At 38.5% G+C, this 11,966-nt stretch overlaps 1 protein-coding gene across 1 annotated transcript; it reads left to right on the top strand.

The window, feature by feature from the left end:
* Positions 1–4,459: 4,459 nt before the first annotated feature.
* LOC130429851 (natural killer cell receptor 2B4-like) lies at positions 4,460–6,963 on the top strand. The gene is made up of 3 exons (XM_056758675.1): positions 4,460–4,473; positions 5,981–6,354; positions 6,450–6,963. The coding sequence occupies exons 1-3, from the start codon at positions 4,460–4,462 to the stop codon at positions 6,776–6,778; spliced, it is 717 nt and encodes a 238-aa protein (XP_056614653.1). The 3' UTR covers positions 6,779–6,963.
* Positions 6,964–11,966: the final 5,003 nt, after the last annotated feature.

Raw genomic sequence — 11,966 nt, forward strand, 5'->3', positions numbered from 1 at the left:
CAAAACAACTCATTACAATACAATAATACTGTGGCAAGGGGGGCGTGGTCTGACACGGTCTGCGGGAGAGAGGCGTGTCGGGAGAACGACGGTAAGTAAGCAGATCAACGCTATAGTGAAAACACCTGCTTCTTGTTCTAGTAATTGGCGAGGAGACGCTTTTAAGGCACGACGTAGGAAGCAAACGGAGAGAGAGAGAGACGGCTGAGAAACCTCTCCCATGAGAAACCTCGAGACGTTGTGTCCAGGACTAAAAGGAAAGAATCTTACTCAACGAAGAGCTATAAATAGATAGTGTGAATGTTTGATGCCGGAAGTGAAAACCGGAAGTAACCAAATAAAAGATTCTTGCGTTTCTCAGCCACGCTGACCCCGCCTCCTTTCTTCCTCAGAGCTTGAACTTTGTTACAAGTACAATTACGTATGAAAACTTTTATAAAGGTGAATGAACAGCCATTTCCAACAAGTTTCTGAATTATTTGTGTAGCAATAGTTTTTTTTTTTGTAAAAGTACATTCACATAACACTGCATTAATTTCACTCACCAATTTCCTTCAAAGTTATTGCACATCAATAAAACATTTTATTCAAACTTTGCTTTTATTCAAACAAAATACGAATATATATTTATACAAATATTTATTTTATTGAATCTGTAACAATAGTTCACGCACTGTACAGAACACTGAGCTACAGGAAAGCACTAAAGTTATCAGTACAAAGACTGAGATAATTGATTCTGGAATGTTAAATGTTATGTTTTTGCTACAGTTTACACTGAATATGAAGTTATGAAGTGGACTCCCACTGCCGATGGTGACATCTGCTTCATACTGTCCAGAGTCTTCATTCTTCATGTGTGTGATGATGAGATCTCCAGTCTGATCATCCAGCTTCAGTCTGTCTCTGAATCTCTCTTCAATAAAAGGTGTTGAGATCTTTCCATTCTCTGTAATGATTTCAGCTACAGGAGAGTTGTTGTGTTTGATCTTCCAGTGTATCTTCTCATTTCTCTGTTCTTCAGTAACATCAATGTGTAGAGAGACAGAATCTATCTCTTTCACTTTCTTCACTTTAGGAGACAAATCGGAAGACTATCGGTCGGCCTCAAAGAGATTCTGGCAAACCGTCCGGCCGATGGTAGAACCTCGGATTCAGGAGGAACAGTGTGGTTTCCGTCCTGGTCGTGGAACACTGTACCAGCTCTATAGCCTCTCCAGGGTCCTGGAGGGTTCATGGGAGTTTGCCCAACCAATCCACATGTGTTTTGTGGATTTGGAGAAGGCATTCGACTGTGTCCCTCGCGGCATCTTGTGGAGGGTGCTCCGGGAGTATTGGATTCGGGACCCTTTGCTAAGGGCTATCCGGTCCCTGTACAACCGGAGCAGGAGCTTGGTTCGCATTGCCGGAAGTAAGTCAGACTTGTTCCAGGTGCATGTTGGACTCCGGCAGGGCTGCCCTTTGTCGCCGGTTCTGTTCATTATTTTTATGGACAGAATTTCTAGGTGCAGCCAGGGGCCGGAGGGCGTCGGGTTTGGGGACCACACGATTTCATATCTGCTCTTTGCGGATGATGTCATCGTACTGGCCCCATCAGACCAGGACCCCCAGCATGCACTGGGACGGTTTGCAGCCGAGTGTGAAGCTGCTGGGATGAGAATCAGCACCTCCAAATCTGAGGCCATGGTTCTCAGTCAGAAAAGGGTGGCTTGCTCACTTCATGTAGGTGGAGAGTTCCTGCCTCAAGTTGAGGAGTTCAAGTATCTGGGGGTCTTGTTCACGAGTGAGGGAAGGATGGAACAGGAGATTGACAGACGGATCGGTGCAGCTTCTGCAGTAATGCAGTCGCTGTACCAATCTGTTGTGGTGAAGAAGGAGCTGAGACGCAAGGCGAAGCTCTCGATTTACCGGTCAATCTACGTTCCTACTCTCACCTATGGTCATGAGCTGTGGGTCATGACCGAAAGGACAAGATCCCGGATACAGGCAGCCGAAATGAGCTTTCTCCGCAGGGTGGCCGGGCGATCCCTAAGAGATAGGGTGAGAAGCTCGGTCACTCGGGAGGAGCTCAGAGTAGAGCCGCTGCTCCTCCACATGGAGAGGGGCCAGCTGAGGAGGCTCTGGCATCTTTTCCGGATGCTCCCTGGACGCCTTCCCGGGAAGGTGTTCCGGGCATGTTCCACCGGGGGAAGACCTAGGACACGCTGGAGGGACTATGTCTCCCGGCTGGCCTGGGAACGCCTCGGTGTCCCCCCGGAAGAGCTGGAGGAAGTGTCTAGGGAGAGGGAAGTCTGGGCATCCCTGCTTAGACTGCTGCCTCCGCGACCCGGCCCCGGATAAGCGGAAGAAAATGGATGGATTGATGGATGGGTAGGAGACAAACCTGCAGAACGGGAAGAGAAAAGAGTTAAACTGCAGTAGAGAGTAAAGAACAAACACATTCACAGATGTGTCACATCCAGTATTAACATCAGTCTCAGGTGATTCAGACACAAGCAGTCAGCAGCACATTTGTAGTGTGACCTCTGATGTTTCCCTCATAACAGTGAAGGACCTTAACCAGTGTTATCTAAACCAAAGATTATAGATATGAACAAGATGCAGCAATGCCATTATAATGGAGAGGAATTTCAATGCTCAATATGGTCGATCTTGCAGTAAAAAAAGCTCATTGTCAATATATAAAGATAGATGATTATGTTAATAAAAAGATTATGAAAGTAAAGATTGTCATACTCACTGACACTGAATGACTGTGTGATGGTCTTGTCATTGATGATCTCTAGTTGAAAAAGGCCAGTAAGGTCAAATGTGATATTTGCGGCTGAGTGTTCATCTCAAATCTTTTATCAGAATAAACTGGATCACTGTTGATTCTAGCTATGCGAGTGTCATTAAAATACCACATTATCACATCTTTACTCTGTAGTTCAGTAAGATGAGTGTGTAGAGTTACAGATCCTCCATCATTCACTGACACTGTATCAGTCTTATCACCAAACACACTTGCAGACCACAAATGCGGTAAGAGATCAAACAACAAAGGTTGAGGTTAATATCATGGGTAGGAAACATCATGTTATCTGCTGATGTGAGCATTATGTCACATTAAAAAAAGAAGTCTGAACCGCTGAAACAATATCTGCTTTTAAAAATGTAACGTATGAAGTCAAACCGATGCCACAGGATTGTAAAATACATGAGCAAATCAATGGAAGAACATTTGGGCGAGTTTGGCTATTATATCTGAAATGAAATCTACTCGCATTGTTATGCAATGCGGTAAACCCAGCTGTCACTTTTTTTTGTTATGTGCGCATATACTGCGCATTACGGTTATAAGCAGATTTTAAGATTTAAAAATAAAAGTGATCTATGGCGAACACGGTTTCAGTCTATGAAAGTTTAACTGTGTGAATGTTAAGACATTATGTGCTTTAATATGTTTAGACCCTGTCTCAGGATTACGCAAACTACATCCAGTTATCTCAAGGACTATTACATTGCTTTTCTTGCCATTCCCCTATCTCTCAGCGACCGAGCGCTCGAGCCCTAATCTAGAAGATGTCAGTAAGATGTTTATGATTTAGAATGGATGTAAAGCTGCCCTTTTTAGGATGTGTAGCAGATGTGTTTACGCAGCAGATCTCCAGATCTTGAACAAACGTATTACAGACGTTCATACGTCTCCGAGACGTATTGCAGATGAGCAAACTATGTATTGTAGATGTCTTGCAGATGTAATTACAGTCGCTAAATATACGTAAGCCAGATGGATTGTGCTAGATCACATCGTAGGACAACAAGACATTACATAGTGGATGTTTACATTTTTAAACATAATGTAAGTGTAGCCTAAGTTCACTATATACTGTATACCATACATGTGATAGATATGTTGCTCTGGTCTCGCTCACTGGATTTTAGAAAAAAACTCTTGTGCATTTTAAAATAAAGCAAAGACACTAAGATATTTTAAGATATGTCTGTGCAAGTTGTGTTTATAAGACAGAGCAAACATTCAAGCATTTTACTTCAGAACTAGACTTCAGCCCTGTCTGGGAAACCCCCCAAAAATAAGACAGTGTTTGACTGTTTGTGAAGCTGCTTTAAAGTGAAATCGATTCATGTGTATTGTGAGAAATCTTTACAAGATTACTTTATATACAATTTAATCATGTGCTCTTTAAAACATAAAACAGTTATAATGCAGTTGCTTCAATACAATTAACCTTCTGTGAGCTTCAATATCAACAATGGAAATGTGAAAGGTGTTAAACTGGAAGTGTGTCACACATGCTCAGTGCTCACAGACCGCTGTTAATCTCACGAGCCGTAGACTTACATGACTTTACTACACACCACTTTCAGATCATCTCGTCAAACGTGCAAAACTATGTCAGGCCTCTGATCTGTTGAAGAACATGTTTCTTGTGTTTGTTTATCTCTGGTTGTACTTATGCCGTCTACAGGGTGAGTCATAAACATGTTTTATTATTTAAGGGGGGAGTTAATTCAGTGTAATAATAGTCATTATACCAACTCATTAGATCTGACCTTGTATGCTTCTATTTTATGTCTAGTTTAATACAATTTTGTTTTGGGGTCTGTGACCTCACATAAATGATAGCATCAGTAATTTGTTAAATCAACATTTATTTAATGTCCTATTAAAGGGAAAGTTCATCCCCAAATTTAAATTGTGATATCAGTTACTCACCCTTGATTTGTTCAGAAATGTTGTATTAATTTCTTTGTTCTGATGAACACCGGGAGAATATTGCATATTGGAAGAATGCTTATAACCAGACAGATCTTAACCCCCATTGACTCCCATATAAAGAAAAATACTTTCGATTTTTAGATCATTTGAAGAATGTTCTACAGCACGTTTGACTACCACTGTATTTTTCCTACTATGCTAGTCTTCAGCCCCCTTCCACTAGCCTAATTATTCCTTCTATAACCAAAGCAAACAACTCAATGATACTCTTATGTTCTTTGTATTGAAATGGAATTTGACATAAAATGGGCTTTATTTCAGCAAAGACCGACCTGTTCCCGTAAAGTGGAGATTAATCAAAACGTTGGCCCGAACTCCATGTAGTCCAAGCTTTACAATTCTGTAACTATAACATAAACTCAGATAGCACCAGCGCCCCACGTACAAAAACAACACAACATCTGGTTTGCCACAGCGGGCATAACAACCAGCTTTTCATTGCCTGCTCTTGAGCTGCTCTCGGTGGTAAGATGGAGAGCTTCTCTTCAAGGTCAATGCGATTTGTTTTAAGTGATGTTTCATTGAGTTCACTGCTATCCAAAAGTCACAGTTTCTTACACTAATAGATGAAATACACTACAAGACTTTTAAAATCGGAAACAATTTATGAGGAGGTTGAATTAGTACATTAACATCAGTACATCGTTGCCTTAGAACTATATGGGTCTATCTGACATTTTTGACAGAATTGAACTATTCACATAGCCTATTCATGGTCTGTGACAATTCATTTACATTATGTAATGTTTTTTCTATCGATCGATCCATACATAAATCCATCTATTTTTCTTTAATCTTATCTACAAAGTCCAATGGAAAGCTAAAACTTTTAAGCTTGTTATCTTAAAAATTAATGCATATTGAACCTTAATTCCAAGACGACGAACTGTTGTAACATTAACTAACAATAAACAAACCATCTACATCATTTATTAATCAAAGTTTGTTAATTTCACCATTTATTGATATATTTATAAAATAAGTTGTAGATGTTAACGTTATTTAAGTGAACTAACATTAACAGGGATCAATAAATGGTGAAAACTTTTTCGCTTTCGCTTACCAAAAGAATACATTTCTAATATTTTATATAAAAAGATTTGATAAAAAATCTTAAGATCTAGTTGCAAAGTTAGAAAGCCAAATGTCATTGAAACTGTCAAAAAACTACTGCTGAGTTTCTTAGACCACACAAAGTTTACTTAAGATTAATTTGTGTGAAAACATCTCTGTGACTGCAGGTGTGTTTACAGATGAAGTGAAGTCAGTGTCAGTGATGGAGGGAGATTCTGTTACTCTACACATTGATCTTACTCGTATACAGAAAAGTGATGTGATTGTGTGGAACTTTGGCTCTCAAGATTCTCATATAGCTAAAATCAGCAGAGAAGCCAACAAAGTCTCAGTATATGAGGATGTTCATTATGGGATGTTCAGAGACAGACTGCAGGTGGATGTTCAGACTGGATCTCTCACCATCACAAACATCACAACTCAACACTCTGGACTTTATCACATAACCATCAGCGGCCAAAAAAAGACGTCATACACATTCAACATCACTGTCTATAGTGAGTAAAGATTACTGTTTGACCTTTGACAGATATATGATTGTGTCATCTATGACAAGTCTCTTAACATCATAAATGTTCTCAAATGTTTAAAGCTCATCTTCCTGTTCCTGACATCAGCAGTTACTGTCCAAAAAACTCACCATCATCCTCAAGCTCAAATTGTTCTGTGTTGTGTTCAGTGATGAATGTGACAAATGTGAGTCTCTCCTGGTACAAAGGAAAGAGTTTATTGTCCAGCATCAGTGTGTCTGATCTCAACATCAGACTCTCTCTACCTCTGGAGGTGGAATATCAGGATACAAACACATACAGATGTGTCATCAACAATCCCATCACTAACCAGACTACACATCTAGACATCAATCAACACTGTCAGCCGTGTTCAGGCGAGTCACATGTGATGTTTGTGTTTATTCAATAGCAGTTTTTCTGAGATCAAACAGACTGATTTAGTTACAGTATACTGACTCTTATTATTCATTACAGCTCCAACCTCTAATCATAAAGTTGTGATCTGTTGTGTTGTTGGATCTCTGATGATTGTTACTGCACTTCTGATCTTCTGCATCTGCAAGAAACACAAAAACACACAACAGAAAGGCAAGTGGAAACTAATGCTACTATAATTATACTAAACAACAATTAATAAAGAAACCGATCTAGTAAGAGTATTAGTGTCTAATGGGTCAATTATTATTGTTGGAACAGACCAGACCGGTGAAGAGGAGATCACTTATGCAGATCCAACATTCTGTAAAAGACAAACACACAAATCGGTGAGATCATTCATGATTGTGTGGATATGTTGGTGTTAACACATGCATTTTGACATTTCTATTACACACTTCTCACACAAAAGCAATGTACCTGATCTAACAACAACACAATAATAATTCACTTACAAGTATAGTAAAAGTACTCTCTCTCTCTCTCTCTCTCTCTCTCTCTCTCTCTCTGTGCATACATCAAACATACATAAATACATATATTTATACTAGTGGTGGGTCGTTATCTGCGTTATCGGCGTTAACGTGCTGCATTTACGTGAGACTCTTATCGCGCGTTAAAAAAAATGTCGCCTTTAATCTATTCTCACATTTTCACGACACGTGGGGGGGCGGCAAAAGCCCTTGAAAAAGAAAAATGATCTGCGCCGCTAAGCGGGTTTCTATTATCTATAATATAACTGTCTGTGTGGGGAATTGGCAAATTGCCGCCCCTGCATGCTGAGAAGCGCAGAAGCTGTGTGAAAAGTAGAAAGCAAATAGAGCGGACAAGGAGGGGTGATCCACTTAATGGGCTAACGTCAGTCACACCTTGACTTTCTTCCAAATAACGCACATTTCATTCATAATATTAAAACACAGGCCTATAATTTACGTTTTTTTTCTTCTGAATTGTGTGTGTGAAATGTCAAAAAAAAAAGGTCATCCAAAACGATTATGTGCAGGTGAAGTGGTTTAGTCTTGACTTCTGGTCGTGAGTGACAGTGTTGGGGGGGATGTGAAATCTGTTGATTGTCGAGTGCCAGATAAACACATAGACAGGGATGGAGAGAAAAAGGTTTAAGCCGTCAGGTGCCCAATATAGGAACAAGTAAAAGTAGAAGAGGAGAAAGGAGCAAAAGATTAAGGTATTCAACTACGTTCACTCTGTATGATTACGGTAATGTTATCCATGTCATCAATGAAGGGCTAATGTTAATTGGTGGTATAACGTTAACTCTTAGTTTGTTAGCCTTCTTGCTATGATGCTTGCTATGCTTATACAACAATAATTCGGTCTTAACTCAACAAACACGAGATCTAATTTCACCATAAGATTGTGCTTTGCAACAAAACTGTAACAAGTAAAGTTATTATTTATTTAACCCCATCATTGGGGTTAATGTTGAGCCCTGTAATTAGCCAACAAAATTAACATATGTTTAGTTAGTTTCAAAGACGAACATTTGCCATAACTCTGATGCGTGTCAAAGAACATAATTCGAGGCACTAACTAAGGAGCTAATTGTTCCTCCCTTAGATTAGATTAATATTGCGTCTAATGAGTCATGACAGACATGTGGCATGTAAGGGCATGTTTATTTAAATTAGCAATTCATAAGAGTTATACTGTAGCTGTCTACTGTCTTTTGATGTCAATTTCAATTGCAATTCAATTGCTATTTCAGGGGCACTTCTAAAGTATTTTGGAGAATCCTCTGTCACTGGTCAGCCATCAAAAACCATCAGCCTCCTTGAATTTATCACTTTTATGCATGATAAGGATCTATCGGAGATCTACTCTAACTTTTGGACTGCTCTCAGGATTACACTTACTCTGCCAGTCACTGTGGCTCAAGCAGAGAGAAGCTTTTCAAAAGTTGATCAAGTCCGACCTGAGGTCAACCATGTCTCAGGAACGGTTCACTGGCCTTGCTATCATCTGTATCAATCACTCAATGGGGGCAGATTTCGTATGATGACATTATTGATGATTTTGCATCAAGGAAGGTCAGAAAGGTCAGGTTTTAGTTTGTGTTTTCTGTTCTCAGTGCAATAGTGTAATAATTAGATTTTCTTTTTGTGATTTGTGTGATGAAGGATTTGTGCTATTTAGAATATGTATTCTATATTTTATTTGTATATTATTCTTAATATTTTATATTATTGTTGTTCTCCGCTCATGTTACATCATGATTGTACATATGTTGCCACTTTTATGTACATAGAGTATATTTAAGTTCTGATAACTTATACTGTTTTGTACAGAATTGCGTTTTTAAAATGTTCTGTTGAAGGATTTGTGCAATTGAGAAAGATAAGGTTCGTCTTACACTTATATAGTTATGGTAAAACATGGCTTTTTTTCTCGGATGGGTGAAAGTAGGTGGGGGGGCACCCAGAGGTTATCTCGCCCGGAGAGTGATTCAATGTAGAACCGCCACTGCTTTCACCTTGATATTTTAGCGCGGATGTTTACCTAGCTGAATTGCACTGTAGGGGGCGAGAACGAGATTTTTCAACTCGCGTGATTCGCGCCGCCTCATCATCTCATAACCAGGGCTTCATTCGCGCAGCAAGTAGGTCTATCACGTCTTTGCATTGACTAAACATGTAAATCACTCGCGCTTGACGTGCCATTAGTGTTTGGTCTGAACACAACATAACGTTACTGTGAAATGACCGCATCAAACGTGACGTGTAACATGGATGCAGCTATGAAGCCGCCGGGCTTGTTTCAGGGAAAATTTATTTTTAAGAAGCTTCCCAATGGAAACCTCGACAAGACTAAGGTTGTTTACACCTTGTTCAATGTGAAATTGATTTAATGTACGGAATTGGTTTACATACAGTTGGGTTAAAAAAAAAACAGGTAGTGGTCTAGCTTTAGTTGAAACCAGTAACTTTGTATTGAGATCTTATGTATTATGGCTCCTGTATGACATATTGCTTGTTTCTCCCTAACTCTTTGTAAGTCGATCAAGTACCACCTAAACGCAAAGCATCCCTTAGCTAATGCGGAAGTAAACACATGTACATCTTATTGAACATAATTTCATTTTCATCACAAATTATCATAGTAGAGCAGCTTTCTCAAGCAGTTTGTGATGCATTTTGGACACAGGAGATGAGCCCCTGGTCTAATGCGCCACCTGGCTTGAGAAACCCGTTCTCAAAGACTTAAGTTTAGTCATTATTTGGGTAGCACACATATTCTGAATGCCTTCGTCAGAATTCAAATCAGCCATTTTAATCTAGATTAATTCCAAGATTACATTGAGATTAAAAAAAAAAAATCTATGCCCACCACTAGTTTATACTGTGTATAACATTCAATGTGAAACAAGACTAACTTGCGCTAAACTCAAAACATGCACATATAATCCTTAACATTTGTTACACAAACACAATTATTTCTTACTATAGATGCTGGGGCAACCACACAGAATGTTAGATGTGTTATAACTACTTGTTAGCAATATTAATCCCTGAACAAATCATTTTAAAAATTATTTTTAATTCAAGAGATTATTTTATTGATTTTATGTTGTGTGTTGTATACAGAGATCTGCAGAAGAGGATGACGTGGTGTATGCTGGTGTAACTCATTTCTCATTCTAAAGGACATTGCACGTTGAGGCAGAAATTTGCGTCAGAAATTTCCGCATGTTATATAATAAATACGACCTCACGTTCTGTCAATCACATTACAAACTTTCTCCTGTATTTTCGTCCGTCATAAAACAATTCTGACTGAGTTCGATTTTCTGCGTTTTAACATCCATAGCAAGAAATTTGAGCTTGGTGTTTTCACAATTCAGAAACACCTAACGAGCACCAAAAACGGAAAAACGCATACGAACATTTCAAACTGTATGTGAAAAGACCTTAAGATGAAGCTTCAGCTGTGTGATCGTCTTAATTTCAGCTTTAACTAAATTTATTTAATAGATTTTTTGTGAGTCTGAACAGCATATGTGCATAATATAAAGTATATTTTTATATGAAATGTCTGCGTTCTCGCCAAGATTAATCTGTTATCATCCCCATCACATTCACAAGCATAAAACACATGTTAATTGTCATAAATGGAAGTGCATGTTAACAATTCACTACGTACAAGATTGATAATAGACAGCCGTTTAAACATCTAAATAGAACTATAAAACATTTTCAGAAAGTGATCAAAAATATCATTTGAAAAATGAGAGCGACCAACGATTCATTGTGGTTTCAAATACTCACAGCATTTGTACATGTTATTTTTGTCACTAAATGCGTGCACCACTCCAACACCTTTATTCTTGAGTAAAAGTCAAACCTGATGTGGAGAGAAATGTGGTTTTGTTCTGCTGTTGAACATGAGATGTGTTCGTCTGTTAATGTCTGTTTGTGGTAGATGACCATATGTGTGAATGTCGGGGGTGTTAATACTGAGAAATGTGTTGTTCTTCTTCTACTGTCCTGATAACATCTTCCACTCTGCACAAAAACATCTTTAATAAAGCACTGAATGCATCAATACTAATGAAGAAAAATAAAGATTGTTTAAAATTTATGAGTTTTCTACTGTGAGCTCTGTGTGAACTGCTGTAAATGCAAAATGTTAAGACATATTTTCCCCAAAACACACATAGTGATGAAATATATACTTTATACGTATACTATCGCCTTTGGATTGAAGTAGTCAGATAAGTGTAAACCACATGCAAGCAAGGAAATGCAACACTCATGCTCTGATCATGCATGAATGATTTTTTTTCCAGCTTCAGCGAGAGATTGCAGAAGTTTCTCAGAAAACTATTCTTGAGATCTTGATATCACACTTCAGTCACATATCCTGTGCTGCCCGACACCATTTTGCATTTTAATCAGTCAGTGTAACGGGCGAATTTTTAAATGAAAAATTTGAGGAGCTAATTTATATTATTTACTGCAATCTGCAATAAAAATAGTTAAACAGTTAACTTTTGTATACAGAAGCATGACAGCAATTACCCGTTCTGCAAATGACATGTGACCATTCATCCTACATAAAAGTCGATAGTTGATGTTTATTTTCTATAATATTATTATTTAAATTGTCCCTTATAGATGTTTTACTAATCATAAATATATTCACAA

Source organism: Triplophysa dalaica, chromosome 10, assembly GCF_015846415.1.
Source record: "Triplophysa dalaica isolate WHDGS20190420 chromosome 10, ASM1584641v1, whole genome shotgun sequence".
NCBI classification, from domain to species: Eukaryota; Metazoa; Chordata; class Actinopteri; order Cypriniformes; family Nemacheilidae; genus Triplophysa; species Triplophysa dalaica.